The sequence below is a fragment of the Poecilia reticulata genome, linkage group LG2 (assembly GCF_000633615.1).
Source record: "Poecilia reticulata strain Guanapo linkage group LG2, Guppy_female_1.0+MT, whole genome shotgun sequence".
NCBI classification, from domain to species: domain Eukaryota; kingdom Metazoa; phylum Chordata; class Actinopteri; order Cyprinodontiformes; family Poeciliidae; genus Poecilia; species Poecilia reticulata.
In genome coordinates this window covers 19,373,180-19,387,210 of record NC_024332.1, presented here as the reverse complement: position 1 = coordinate 19,387,210, position 14,031 = coordinate 19,373,180, and the positions used below count along the sequence as shown (strand labels likewise).

General features: G+C 38.2%; 2 protein-coding genes across 3 annotated transcripts in view; one reads left to right on the top strand and one right to left on the bottom strand.

The window, feature by feature from the left end:
- The first annotated feature begins 601 nt into the window (after positions 1–601).
- On the top strand, positions 602–9,864 carry LOC103480923 (protein NLRC3-like). Of its 2 annotated transcripts, XM_008436124.2 has the most exons (11): positions 602–637; positions 1,743–1,825; positions 2,427–2,591; positions 2,856–2,942; positions 3,199–3,277; positions 3,417–3,651; positions 4,328–6,098; positions 6,369–6,542; positions 7,227–7,400; positions 8,320–8,366; positions 8,504–9,864. In XM_008436124.2, exons 2-11 carry the CDS (start codon positions 1,779–1,781, stop codon positions 9,043–9,045), a joined length of 3,321 nt encoding a protein of 1,106 aa, XP_008434346.1. In that variant the 5' UTR covers positions 602–637; positions 1,743–1,778; the 3' UTR covers positions 9,046–9,864. The 2 variants fall into 2 exon arrangements, with proteins under 2 accessions (XP_008434346.1, XP_017165294.1); XM_017309805.1 differs by lacking the exons at positions 602–637; positions 1,743–1,825; positions 2,856–2,942; positions 3,199–3,277 and having other exon boundaries at positions 2,544–2,591.
- Positions 9,865–10,618: 754 nt separating this feature from the next.
- Positions 10,619–14,031, bottom strand: part of LOC103480942 (protein NLRC3-like) — a 23,135-nt gene continuing 19,722 nt past the window's right edge. Inside the window, exons 8-12 of the mRNA XM_008436155.2 lie at positions 13,441–14,024; positions 13,187–13,360; positions 12,840–13,004; positions 12,561–12,607; positions 10,619–12,443 (exon numbers count right to left, since the gene is read on the bottom strand). Coding sequence (XP_008434377.1) covers positions 11,920–12,443; positions 12,561–12,607; positions 12,840–13,004; positions 13,187–13,360; positions 13,441–14,024 — 1,494 coding nt within the window. The 3' untranslated portion in view covers positions 10,619–11,919. The remainder of the gene's footprint in view (positions 12,444–12,560; positions 12,608–12,839; positions 13,005–13,186; positions 13,361–13,440; positions 14,025–14,031) is intronic.

The following is a 14,031-nucleotide window of genomic DNA, read 5'->3' as shown; positions in this document are numbered from 1 at the left end:
AACTTAGTTTTGATAACATTGATCACTGTTGCTACAGAGGCTAAAATCGCTCATTTCAGTTTCATCATTCCACCGCCAGAGGGAGACAAACAGCTAATCTTGAAATTACTGGACAGACGTAATCTCTCRGTTCTCTTATGTTCTTGTAAATCTGATGTAATTTGATTTAGMAAATTGGTTGAATGACSTTTATAATTTAACCTTTAAAAATAATTTMATTTAACCTTTAACTGATGGGCTTCATCAGTAATTGATCCGTTTCTGAGAGATTCCAGTTGAGGTTTAATTCTTTAGGTTTAATTCTTCCCTTAAAACAAACATCACCTCTGATTTGAAAACGACATTTGAGTTCATGTTAGATAATTCTCCATGTTTTCTAGGCTCGTCGTTTYATTTAGGGAACCTGAAAAATGCTCTAAGTCTTCGAATAATTCTAGGGGGAAAAAACAAACCCACAGAACTAAACTGAAAATTAAATGGAAAAAAAGAAAAAAAAAAGTCATCGGGAAAACTGTCAGCAGAGCATAAAGACGGATTTCTGCTCCTGAAGGTGGATTTATAACTTAAGGAGCGGCTTAACTCGGTGGGCGGAGCTAATAAACAGGAAGTCGTTCATTCTCCAGACGCCTTCAACGCTGTAAGTTTGTTTTCTTCATTCTGTCATATTTTTGTTTTACTGTACAAACTGTTTAAGTTTKACTAAAATAATGAAAACAAATCCAGCTTCAGAATAGAAAATTAAACAGAAAATTCGGGATTTTCTGTTTAACGTCAATTAAAGGTCAGAACATGTGAAATAAAACCAAGTCATTAAAATGTTTAAAAACCCATTTTTAGCCTGATGATCATAAGATCAGATGGTAGATTGTAGATCTGAGGTTGAACGATGAGCGTTTTTATTTCATGTTAGACTGAAATCTAATTTTAGAAACGGCTGGATGTTTCTGTCAGAGGGATAGATTAGCAGCAGGAGGGGAAACCCAGGATTGGTAAACTGTCAGAGAGTGTGAAGCAGAGACACCTGACTGRAAGGAGCTGCATAAATAAACTTTTAATTAAAAAGTGAAGTGAGAGCAGCTGACCGAGGAGGAGAACCAGAACTCTAGTTCCTCTGCTGCTGACCAGAAATAAATGAAAACATTAAAATTATAAAAAGTTGATCTTGGATTGCTGCTCCCAGGCTGAGGCTCTTATGTTGACAATAAGTGAAGTTCGAGGTGAACATATTTTACCTTCAAACAAGYAGAGAAAATCTCAACCATTAGTTGAGCTTCATTCCAAGATGTTCTAAGAATCTGATGTGGATAAACTAAYCCTCCTTTCACCTTTAATCTGATCATAAACTAATGCTTTCATCACATCTGAGGTCRACTTTCACAYTGGAACAATTTATTCAGCTGCCATGTTTTACATTCTGCATATTTAAGCCAAATTAATGCAACTTGTTTATTTTTAATCATAAACATTGCAGMGGCAGCGCTGTGAACAGCTGTGCTCTGCAGCAGGTGGCAGATMAAGATGAATCACCAGAATTATTTTACTGTTGTAAACATGAAAAATGATAACTAAAGCAAKAAAGAGATGATCCATGTTCAGCCCGTTAACATCTGTCCTGCTTCATGATACGTATGTTTAAGCTTCAGATCCAGATGCAGAGAAACACTGAAAAGCTACCAACTGGATTCACCTCCAGTTCTGAATCCCGCCACCACATCGCTCCACTGATTGTTTTCTATTTGAAGTTTCTTCCCAGAATGCCGAGTCCATGAAGAGCTGCTATGAGTCCACCCGGCTTGTTCAGAACCAGACTTTCTCTGAAGAACACGTGAGTCAATGTGATGTTGATCTTTTGTTCTGCTACGATAAAGCAACTCAAGGCTRTCAGACTAATATCTGGTCATTTATTAACTAGATATCCGGAGTGACTCAGTTCAGCAAAACTYGAGACGTTTTGACCTGTAATCACCTGAAAACAGTTTTGTGTCTCATTAAATGTAATAAACAATAATATATTGATGTACTGATATAAATATTTAGTTTTTAAAGCAGCTTTAAATTAGAAAATCTATTTTAAAGTATGTTTGAAATTAAAGTTGTAAGATGTATTTATTTTTATTTCTGTTTGTGTTTATATCTTTATGTATTTATTATTTGATTATTRATTTATTTACTGATTTTTAAAATTGATTTCTTAAACGCATTTATTAACTTTATTCATTTATAATTTTTCTTTGATTTTATTTTATAAATGTATTCATTTATCAGTTCCTCATTGATTTATTAATTTTAGATGCATTTATAATTTCTTTATTGCTTGCTTGATGTATAATTTTTTGTTCTTAATTTTTAAAATGTATCTATTGATTTATAAATGCATTTATACATTTATTTATATTTAGATTTATTTATTCCCATCTCTTCTCCAGAATCGGTCTGTGGGAACCAGAAMTTGATTCTGGTCCAGATTCTGTCCTTCAGCCTCAACCCAGCTGTTTGTCATTTCGGAGCAACCAATCAAAGTCAGAACCTCTTCAGTTTAAAGGAAGGTTCTGCACATCTGAACTGGATCAGCACCAGTTCTTTCTCCCCAGGTAAAACAAATAAAAACGATGAACTGATCTGTTTTCAGCAGAATCAAAGGCTCCTTTTCAGGATTTTGAATTTGTCCATATTTGATGTAAAAATGAATTAATTAACAATTAAATCTGACTAGAGTTCAAAACCTGGAATTTAGATCAAATTGATGAAAGAGAGGTGTAACGCTGACCTGGTTCTGAATGGTTGAAAGGTTTAATGTGTTGGAACCAAAACAAATKGACCTAAAATGTTYTTTTGTCTCCCCTGATCAACCAAAGACCAAGTTCTGATCCAGAATCTGAACCCAGTTGTTTGTCTCTGAAGAGCAACCAGACAGGAGGATGGAAATCCCACCCAGACCTGAGGTCAGTTCCTCAGTTAGACTTTAACCAACAGGAGCAGATTTTCAAAACAAAAGCATCAAACATTTGGCTGAGGAGCTGGAGACAGAGAAAAAATAAAGCATATTCTGATTTAAAACAACTTTAACATCAAACATCTAAAATACCTTTTTCTTAATGGAAAAACAAATACATGAAAATATCTAACATTTATCATTACATTTGAAAGACATCTGCAACATTGTGTGTTTTTTATAAATGATTCCTGGTTCCTCCTCAGAGTGGACCAGCAGAGCTCAGAGGTTTCCAGCGGTCCGTCTGCACAGCAGCACCTAACACAGCTGGACTCTATATTTACGGTCTGCACATCTGTTCTGTTCAGTCAGAACTTCTTCCTGCTGCTCTTTTTAGACCAGATGGCCAGAATCTCCAGTCTGTCCAACTGGACCTGATGTTCTGATCCAGTCTCACTTCTCATTATCTGGGATTCCTTTTCAGGAGCTGGAGCGAAACATGATCCTTTTTACAAAGAAYGAGCTGAAGAAGATTCAAAAGGTTTTGAATCCATGTTACCCAGAATGCTCAGAGAGTCAGAGGGAGGATGAGGAGGTGGTGGAGGATGATGATGTTGAAGAGCAGAGGAGGAGGAACAGCACAGAAGCTTTGCTGAAGATCATAGTTTTCTTCTTGAGGAAGATGAATCAGGAGGAATTGGCCGAGCGTCTGCAGAGCAGTAAGAGAACTATTAAAATCTCAATTTTCAACCAATTAACAGAAAAACAATTAAGTAAAATGGTTGATGAAACACATTTTGTAAAATCAAACTTATATATTATATATTAACTAAGAAATTATTATTTTATTGCATTAATTTCTTCCATTGCATGAATCTCAGCAGTTCAAGTAAAAGCTTCAGCACAAAAAACAGTTTGAAGGAAACAAACATAAGACTTTAGGATCTGCTGACTCATAATATCGCAAAACTTTGAACTCCTTATCAATGTATTTAATGGGAGAATAATTTTGCAGGTTTTCCATAGATGATGAAGTTGCTCAGGCTCTTCTGCAGACCTAATCATCTCCTGAGATAGTTGCGATCAGAAACTCATTAAATGGCCTCAGTTTCCTTGCCAGAATCTCATGCTAGCACACGCTAGCCTTGACTTTTCCTCATAGGCCCATGATGTCAGCATCTCCATCCTCTGAGCTGTTCTTGATGGAGGCAATATTCCTGAGGCTGCAGTCAAAAAAAACTTTACCAAAAACCCGTTTGGCTCTCAGATAGGATAGTGATGGATGTTCCTAGGATTGAAAAGTGGAATCTTTTTGTTACTTTCCCCTATTTTAAGAAGAATAGTTTTGAAGTGATCCATATCTCAGGTGAACTCATGTCTTTTGTCTGTTTGTAGAAACTCCTTCCATGTGTCAGGATAACCTTAAATTCTCCCTGAAGAAGAAATTCCAGTGTGTGTTTGAGGGAATCGCTAAAGCAGGAAGTCCAACCCTCCTGAACCAGATCTACACAGAGCTATACATCACAGAGGGAGGGACTGGAGAGGTCAACCAGGAACATGAGGTCAGACAGATTGAAACAGCATCCAGGAAACAACACAGACCAGAAACAACAATCAGACAAGAAGACATCTTTAAAGTCCAACATGAAAGAGATCAACCAATCAGAACAGTGATGTCAAAGGGAGTGGCTGGCATTGGGAAAACGATGTTAACACAGAAGTTCACTCTGGACTGGGCGGAAGGCAAAACCAACCAGAACATCCAGTTCATATTTCCATTCAATTTCAGAGAACTGAATGTGCTGAAAGAGAAAAAGTTCAGCCTGGTGGAACTGATTCATCGATTCTTTACTGAAACCAAAGGAATCAGTAACTTTGAACAGTTCCAGGTTCTGTTCATCTTTGATGGCTTGGATGAGAGTCGACTTCCACTGAACTTCAACAACGAGATACTGACTGATGCTACAGAGTCCAGCTCAGTGGATGTTCTGCTGACAAACCTCATCAGGGGGAAACTGCTTCCCTCTGCTCTCCTCTGGATAACCACACGACCTGCAGCAGCCARTCAGATCCCTGCTGAGTGTGTTGGCATGGTAACAGAGGTCAGAGGGTTCACTGACCCCCAGAAGGAGGAGTACTTCAGGAAGAGATTCAGAGATGAAAAGCAGACAAGAATGATCATCTCCCACATTAAGACATCACGAAGCCTCCACATCATGTGTCACATCCCAGTCTTTTGCTGGATCACTGCTACAGTCCTAGAGGATGTGATGAAGACCAGAGAGGCAGGAGAGCTGCCCAGCACCCTGACTGAGATGTACATCCACTTCCTGGTGGTTCAGACCAAAGTGAAGAAGGTCAAGTATGATGGAGGATCTGAAATAGATCCACACTGGAGTCCAGAGAGCAGGAAGATGATTGAGTCTCTGGGAAAACTGGCTTTTGATCAGCTGCAGAAAGGAAACCTGATCTTCTATGAATCAGACCTGACAGAGTGTGGCATCGATATCAGAGCAGCATCAGTGTACTCAGGAGTGTTCACACAGATCTTTAKAGAGGAGARAGGGCTGTACCAGGACAAGGTGTTCTGCTTCGTCCATCTGAGTGTTCAGGAGTTTCTGGCTGCTCTTCATGTTCACCTGACCTTCATCAACTCTGGTATCAATCTGCTTGAGGAATCTTTGAGAGAAGATAAAGAATCAGCACTGGCTAATTTACATCAGAGTGCTGTGGACAAAGCATTACAGAGTCCAAATGGACATCTGGACTTGTTTCTCCGGTTCCTCCTGGGTCTTTCACTGCAGACCAATCAGAGACTTCTACATGGTCTCCTGACACAGAAGGCAAGAAGCTTACAGAAAAACCAGGAAACAGTTCAGTACATAAAGCAAAAGATCAGTGACAATGTGTCTGTAGATAAAAGCATCAACCTGTTCTACTGTCTGAATGAGCTGAAGGATTGTTCCTTACAAGAGGAGATCAGAAAGTACCTCAAATCAGGAAGTCTCTCCACAGATAAACTGTCTTCTGCTCAGTGGTCAGCTCTGGTCTTCATCTTACTGTCATCTGGAAAAGATCTGGATGAGTTTGACCTGAAGAAATACTCTGCTTCAGAAGAGGCTCTTTTCAGACTGCTGCCAGTGGTCAAAGCTGCTAAGAAAGCTGTGTGAGTATACTTGTTTTGATTACATAAATTACATAAATTCTTATAAACAACTTCATAAGGAACCTGCAATATGAGTACAAATAATTAGAAAAATACATGGGGTTTTTTCATTTGTTACTTTGTCTAAAATGATCCATATTCTTTATTGAGACTGTTCAAGTGCAGTTCTGAGAATAGATGTCTGTCTCCATCTGTCTAAACACCTTCACAGGAATATGGCTGTATTGGTGATACAGTGTTTTATTGTAAACTTGGCATATTGGTTTTCAGGTTGAGTGGCTGTAACCTGTCAGCAAGAAGCTGTGAAGCTCTTTCCTCAGTTCTCAGTTCCCAGTCAACTAGTTTGAGAGAGCTGGACCTGAGTAACAACGACTTGGAGGATTCTGGGATAAAGCAACTGTGCCATGGACTGGAGAGTCCATGTTGCAAACTGGAAACTCTCAGGTCAGATCACAGTCTCTGTTGTTATTCAACTTTAAACATTAGACTGTCAAAGTTTTCACTTAAAATCTTTTGTACACTAATTAACACAATTTGCCAAAGTTAATGTATTTGCACAGTCTTTCTTGTACATTGTACCAAGCCTGATGTATACATGATTTCAAATCACTTTGTACTCTTAGAAATAAATAGATTCGGTTTTAGTAAAATAATCACAGATCCTGTGCATCCATTAAATTTAATCTAACTTGAAAGAGATTATGTTCCTAACATCATTGTCCTACAAATCCGTGTTACTATTGTAACAATTTGATTCCTCGACCACTTTGTTTTCCTCCTAAAGGACTTAGGAATCGTAATTTTTTCCAATTTGTTTTTTTTTTTTGCAAAACACTGCATGACCTGGGAATGCTTTGAAATTGCCTGGAATCATCTTGTGAATGTCATTGAGGATTGGGTGRTTGTTTTCCCTTCCTAAACTATTTCCCTCTGTTACTCAACCTGGAATAAACAGAAGAAAGCAACTGATAAGTTCAAACAAAAGATAGGGATCTCAGTGTGTGTCGATAATCGGCAGTTGGACCCAGTGAATAATTAATTGGATGAATATACAGAAACTGAACATTTGGGTTTACACTTCCAGATCTGAGTACCTGCATGTAACAGATTTATTTGCTGCATCTTCAGTCTTTCAGGCTGTCTGATCTCAGAGGAAGGCTGTTCCTCTCTGGCTTCGGCTCTGATCTCCAACACATCCCACCTCAGAGAGCTGGACCTGAGCTACAACCATCCAGGAGAGTCGGGACTGAAGCTGCTCTCAATCAGTCAAAAGAGACCTGACTGCAGACTGGACACCATCAGGTTCGGACTCATCATCCTGGTTAAATTAATCACAGGCAGCATCAGAGGTCTACAATCTGGTCCTCAATGGTGTGGATGTTTTAAGCTCATCTCTGCTACAACACAACTGAATTAAAAAAAATATTCGGCTTATAACCATATTAAGTCAGATGCTTTCAAGCAGAAACACACCTGAAATAAACAGGACAGAAGTCCCAGAGGAACAGAGTTGTCTTCTGACTACCATATTTTCTGCACTATAAGGCGCACCTAAAAACCTTCAATTTCCTCAAAAGCCGGCAGTGCGCCTTATATATGGACCAATATTGAGTCACAACAGGTCTAGCAACTATGGTAAGCAGCCGCCAACTTCATTTTCTCCATAGGAGAAGAAGTGCGCGGTGCATGCTGGGATAGTTGTCAGAACGCTGGTTTGTTAATAAAGTTTGATAATACATTTAAAGCCGGGGGGGCGGAGGGGCGGGGGAAGAGAGACAGAGACGGCGGCAGCGTGTCGGTTGGTCTGTGTTACCCAGAAAGCAGTTGGACACAATATCACAACACCAACACCGTGAGTGAAATAATGACTGGGGCAGCCTACTATATAAAGTACTCGGGGACCATTTCTTTACAAATGTGGATGTGTAATAGTAGAGTAAGGAACAACTTGGCAACCCAAACTGAAGCGTCTATTCTATGCGCTTTATATATGAAAAAAGTTTTAAAATAGGCCAATTCGTTTAAGGTGCGCCTTATAGTGTGGAAAATACGGTACATTTGAGCAAGATTTAATTGTCCTTTACTATATCCTGAAGAAACTATGCATTACCTGAGTAATTAATTATATCAGATAATGAAAATATAGCATTATTGATGGTTCTGTTGCATAGTATGCACAATAAAAACTGTCTTTTCTCTGTCTTTCCTTCATGCCTTACAGAGCTGAACCTGGTTCTGTCCAGTGGTTGAAGCCAAACTTCAGAAAATGTAAGAAAGCGTGATTTTTATTCACATTTATCAGGTTTTTATAACCTAGAAAGTTACTGATTTAAAGTACTTTGCAAAATGATGTATAATCCTCAAACAGGTTTAATATGTATGTAAAAATAAATATCTTTCTTCAGACTTCTGTGAGCTCACACTGGACCCAAACACGGCTCACAAGTTCCTCAAACTGTCTGAGAACAACAGGAAGGTAACCGACCTGCGGAAGGAACACCCACACCCTGATCACCCAGAAAGATTTGACTACTGGCCCCAGGTGCTGTGTGAAACTGGTTTGACTGGTCGCTGCTACTGGGAGGTTGAATGGGTTGGAAAGGTTTATGTAGCAGTGAGCTACAGAGGGATTGGAAGGAATGGTGACAGCGATGGCTCCAAGTTTGGAGGGAACGATCAGTCTTGGTGTCTTGCCTGCACTGATGGCGGATACAGCGCTTGGCACAACAACAGCGGTACACCCATTCCTCTTCCTTCCTCKCCTGCTGCCTCTCATCGTGTAGGAGTCTATGTGGACTGTCCTGCTGGCATCCTGTCCTTCTGCAGAGTCTCCGGTGATGTAGTGACCCACCTCCACAGCTTCAGCACCTCATTCACTGAACCGCTCTATGCTGGCTTTGGGTACGGGGTCAAACTGAACTCCTCTGCTCTTTTGTGTCAGCTGTAGACCAACAGGATGTGGTTTGATTAACGTGGTAAAAAGTTATTCCCATATACGAGGAAAAACTAGAACAAGTAGAGGAGGCATCTTCACAGGCTCAACATGAACATGTTGAATCTGTATTTATTGTCACAAGCACATAAAATGCCAAACTTTCTTTGGTGATTAAATAATTACTTTACTCCTTATAATAAGGTGGGGTGTCATTTGCCTCTTAAGTTTGTATTAAACAGTTATGAACCTATATATCTTTTGTCATGTATAATATAGAAAATTTAATATTTTAATGATTTTATTTATTTTCCATTTTTAAGTCTTTTACTTGTGAAATATTTGCTTGAATCTGTGATGTTATACATATCTTATTTTTTTGGGAATTCCATGGGCACAGAAATTTGTGCAAGAGCAACATATCTCTACGCTAATTATGTTTATTGCAAATTTGACAAAAATTGTCTAAAGCGTTAGGTTTAAGCGATGTTAATGTCCACCTGCAGGTGGCAGTATTTACCTCTACTTCACTGCTGCCTCAGACTTTCTTGATGTCAAGTCATAACCTGTGATCGACAGAGTAAAATAAACTGTGAATGAGTTACTCATGTTCATTAAAGAATAAAAATGTTTGTGTGTTCAAGCTTGCAATTTTTAATCTTTTTTTCTTCAATATGTAGATTTTGGAAGAAGTTTAATGAATAAAGATCAATGCAAATGTTTTTACAGTAGCACTACAAAATAAAAAAAATACAAAATCAACTGCGAAAGTTCTTTATAGAGACTGACATGTTGATGTTAAACCTTTAAAAATAAAAACATACGATTCTTTGCATTTTGTGGTCGACTGCTTCTCTTGATGTGAAAACAGTAGTTCTGAAAATCTCAAGCTTGGCCTTAAGTTTTATGGTGAACTCTGGGAGGAGAGACGATGTTTAACAGTTCTAGGGGGAAAGTTAAGAATTACTGGTTATTTAGCTTACACTGAAGATATGAATAGGAAGCCGGGAGAAAATGGAAAGAGGAAACATGCTAACTTGATGCACAAGCACAGGTTTTAAAACAGAAACCAAAGGCTCTGAAAGTTGATTTTACAGTCAATATTACACTTAAAACTTTACAGTTTTTTAAACCACCATAAAAATAAAAGGGTTAAATATATTTTATTAAAAGCTAATTTACATGCTTATTTTATTATGTTAAAAGTTGTCCAATAAAACTATTGTCCAATTTGAAGAGAATCCTTTGCATTAGTAATATGAAAGTATTGATCCATAAATCAGGCAAAAGATCTTAGACTTCCCTTCACACAATTATGTCATGACCAGGTTGGTGTTGGACCCAAATGCAGAGATGAAGGCAGGGTTTCCCTCAGAAAACCTGCTATTTATTAACGACACAATATAACTCTAAGTAAAGTTATATTGAGCAGTATAACTAGAAATAAACATAAACTAGAATCGCTAAGAAAGAACTGAAGTGAAAATGAAACAAAGCAAAACTGAAAGAAAAAGCTAACAGAAAAAATTACAAAACCAAAACCAGCCTTAACAAATCACATTAAATTAGTGCATTACTGAAGAACATGTGTCAGTTTCACCTGGTTTTATTTTTCTACTTATAAAAAATAATCAATATTCTGTCTTTGTTTACAGTCCATCGTCCACAACACAAAGAATCATTAAAGAACATTTAAGATCTTTCATCTTCCTGGTTTTTAGAGTGTAATTGAAATAAGCATTAACTTTACTTGTATTCATAGGTAGAATGTATTTTACATGTTCATCAGGTACAAATAAACTCTATTTCAGTTTCTTTCACATTAATCTTCTCTGTTAAACATGAAAACAAATCTATATTAATTCAGGATCTCTGGCTAAGCATACAGAAAAGTAAACTTAATAGTGAGGTACATAAAAAGCATCATTAAGAATAAAAACACTCATATGATAATACTGAAAAATAAAGCAAAACTAACAGTTGTGGAACTTCTTTAGGATTCACTGCCTTCAAACATAAAACATATTTATGCATGTACAAAACAAATTAAAAAATCACTAACTACATTTTATTCAGTTCTATATAACAGCAACTTTGCCTAAATAATCTACATTTAAGAGTTTAGATATTTAGGGAAAGTAAAACAAAAATATGAGAACAAAACAAAATGAGTACATGAATGTAAAAAGTGTTTTAAAAGCTGATTTTGTCAGGGTTTCCAGATTAAAGAAACAGAGGAATTAGTGAAGACTGCAGATCTAGTTAGAGAAGTTCAGTGAAGGTGATGCTGAAGGTGTAGCAGTGATCAATAAGTTAGAGAAGGCTGCTGAAGCAATCTGCAGTTAGTTTGCCAAGAAACTTAAAATGCAATTCAAGGAGAATACTTAAGCATTAGTAATGTAAAAACTCCCTTTTGCACCATTTAGTATTCTTTTCATTTTCTCAAGTTACATTACAGCATTTACTTGGATTTTAGCAAATGAAACAAAATAATTGCAAAAAATCATGAAAGTATACAAAAACATTTACAAGAACAAAACAAAAAATAAGTACATGAAAGTAAAAAGTGTTTTAAGGTAATATATGTATGATGGAAAGAGAATGTGAAAAGTTAAACAGTTTTCACTTTTTTCACTTAATGACCTGAAAACACCTTAGTATTTCTTTAAATAAGTTGTTCAGTTTCTGCAGGACAAATACAGACAAACTGGATTATAGTCTGTCAGTCACCACTGGCAAGCCCGGTGCAACAAGAGTAGCTACTGCTTTTTAGTTGAATGTAAAAACCCATTTTAGTCAACATCTCCTTTTAGCGTTCTTTCAAAAAGTCAAGCTAAGTGAGCAAAACTAGACTGTAGAAAAAGGGGAGCAGACCATTTCTTAGGCTCTTCAGATTAAAGAAACAGAGGAATTAGAGAAGATTGCAAATCCAGGGTAGAGAGGCTCAGTGAAGGTGGTGTTGAAGGTGTAGAGGTGGATCAGCGAGTCAGAGGAGACTCTGTAGAAGGACAGAACTCCACCAGGACAGTCCACATACACCGCTACTCTGTTAGAGACAGAGGAGGAGGAGATGGATGCTCCTGACTTATTATTCCAGAGACAGTTGCCATGGCGATCAGAGCAGATCAAACTCCAGGAAAGATTATTCATTCCAAACCGGCAGTCACTGGTGTCTCCTTTCCTCCCAATTCCTTTGTAGCTGAGTGATATATCAACTCCTTTTCCAATCTCCACCTCATAATAACATCGACCAGTCAGACCATCTGTACACAGAAGCTGAGGCCTAACATCAAATCTGTCTGGATGGTCAGGATAAGGCTGAACATCCTCCACACAGGTCGCCTTCCTGTTGTCCTCAGACAGCTTGAGTTTTCTGCTCACTGTGTTTGTGTCAATGGTGAGTTGACAGGAATCTGATGGAGAGAACAAACACAATGTAGATATTGATCATTTATTGATCCTTTTATGGTGACACTTGAATGAGTGATGTGAGCCRCTTTGTTGACATAAATCAAATGAAAAACACTTACACTTCCTCAGACCTGGTGTCAACCATTGGACCCCAGCAGGCTCCACCCTGAATGGAGGAGGGAGAGACAGACCATCAGTCTCTTTCACAAAGCAAACATGGACATTACATGTCTCTCAGACACACATTATTATACACTGAGATAAAGAGCTAAGATAGCTAGCTCTTTTTTATGATTTAGTTCATTACAGATCACAACAACATAGGTAGGATGAAGGTAGAAGAAAATGTTTACACATCTTCTTCCTCCTTATCAGATATTACAGCTGCATCTCCTTACTTAAGTTTGCACTGTGGACTCCTCGCTGCCTCTTTCAGCTGCTTCTTTCCTGCATCTCCTGGATCATTGTAGCTCAGGTTCAGCTCTTTTAGATTGGAGAGGCTGGAGCTCAGAGCTGAGGCCAGAGGAGTRCAGCCCTTCTCTGTGATCAGACAGCCTGAGAGGCTACAGATGAAAAAACGATGCAAAGAATTTCAAACATTTGTGGGAGCAAGCTCTCTAAAKGAGGTTTCATTATTATATCAAAGACAGCAAAATGGATTTGGTCTTTAAATAAGTTGAGACACAATGGGAAGGACAGAAAACTGAACATTAGTCAGCAGATCAGCAAACAAAAAATATTTTACCTTAGAATCTCCAACATGCATTGTGAAGTTTTTAGTCCATCACACAACAGCTCCACTCCCGAATCCCTTAGATTGTTGTTACTCAAGTCCAATTCTCTTAAACTCAAGGACTGAGAGCTCAGAATATTAGACAGAGGTTCACAGATTCTCTCTGAGAGATCGCAGCCACTCATSCTAAAAAAATAGAAATCATGTTAGACTAAAATTATATGGCAAAAGTAAAGTTTTCTCTARATTTCTTCAGGTATACTTACACTGCTTTTTGTGTTGCTTTGACCACAGGCAACAGCCTCACAAGAGCCTCCTCTGAAGAGAAATACTTTTTGAGATCAAACACATCCAGATCTTTTTCTGATGACAGTAAGATGAAGACCAGAGCTGACAACTGAGCAGGAGACAGTTTATCACTGGAGAGACGTCCTGAACTCAGAGACTGTTGGATCTCCTCCACTAGAGAACGATCGTTCAGTTCATTCAGACAGTGGAACAGGTTGATGTTTTTCTCTGTTGGCAGATTGCCATTGATTTTCTCCCTGATGTACTGGGCTGTTTCTTGGTTGATCTGTGAACTGTTTGCTTGCTGTGTCAGGAGACCATGTAGGAGTCTCTGATTGGTGTGCAGGGAAAGTCCCAGGAGGAAGCGGAGGAACAAGTCCAGATGTCCATTTGGACTCTGTAATGCTTTGTCCACAGCACTTTGATGTAAATTAGCCAGTGCTGATTCTTTATTTTCTGTCAAAGATTCTTCAAGCAGATTGATACCAGAGTTGATGAAGGTCAGGTGAACATGAAGAGCAGCCAGAAACTCCTGAACACTCAGATGGACGAAGCAGAACACCTTGTCC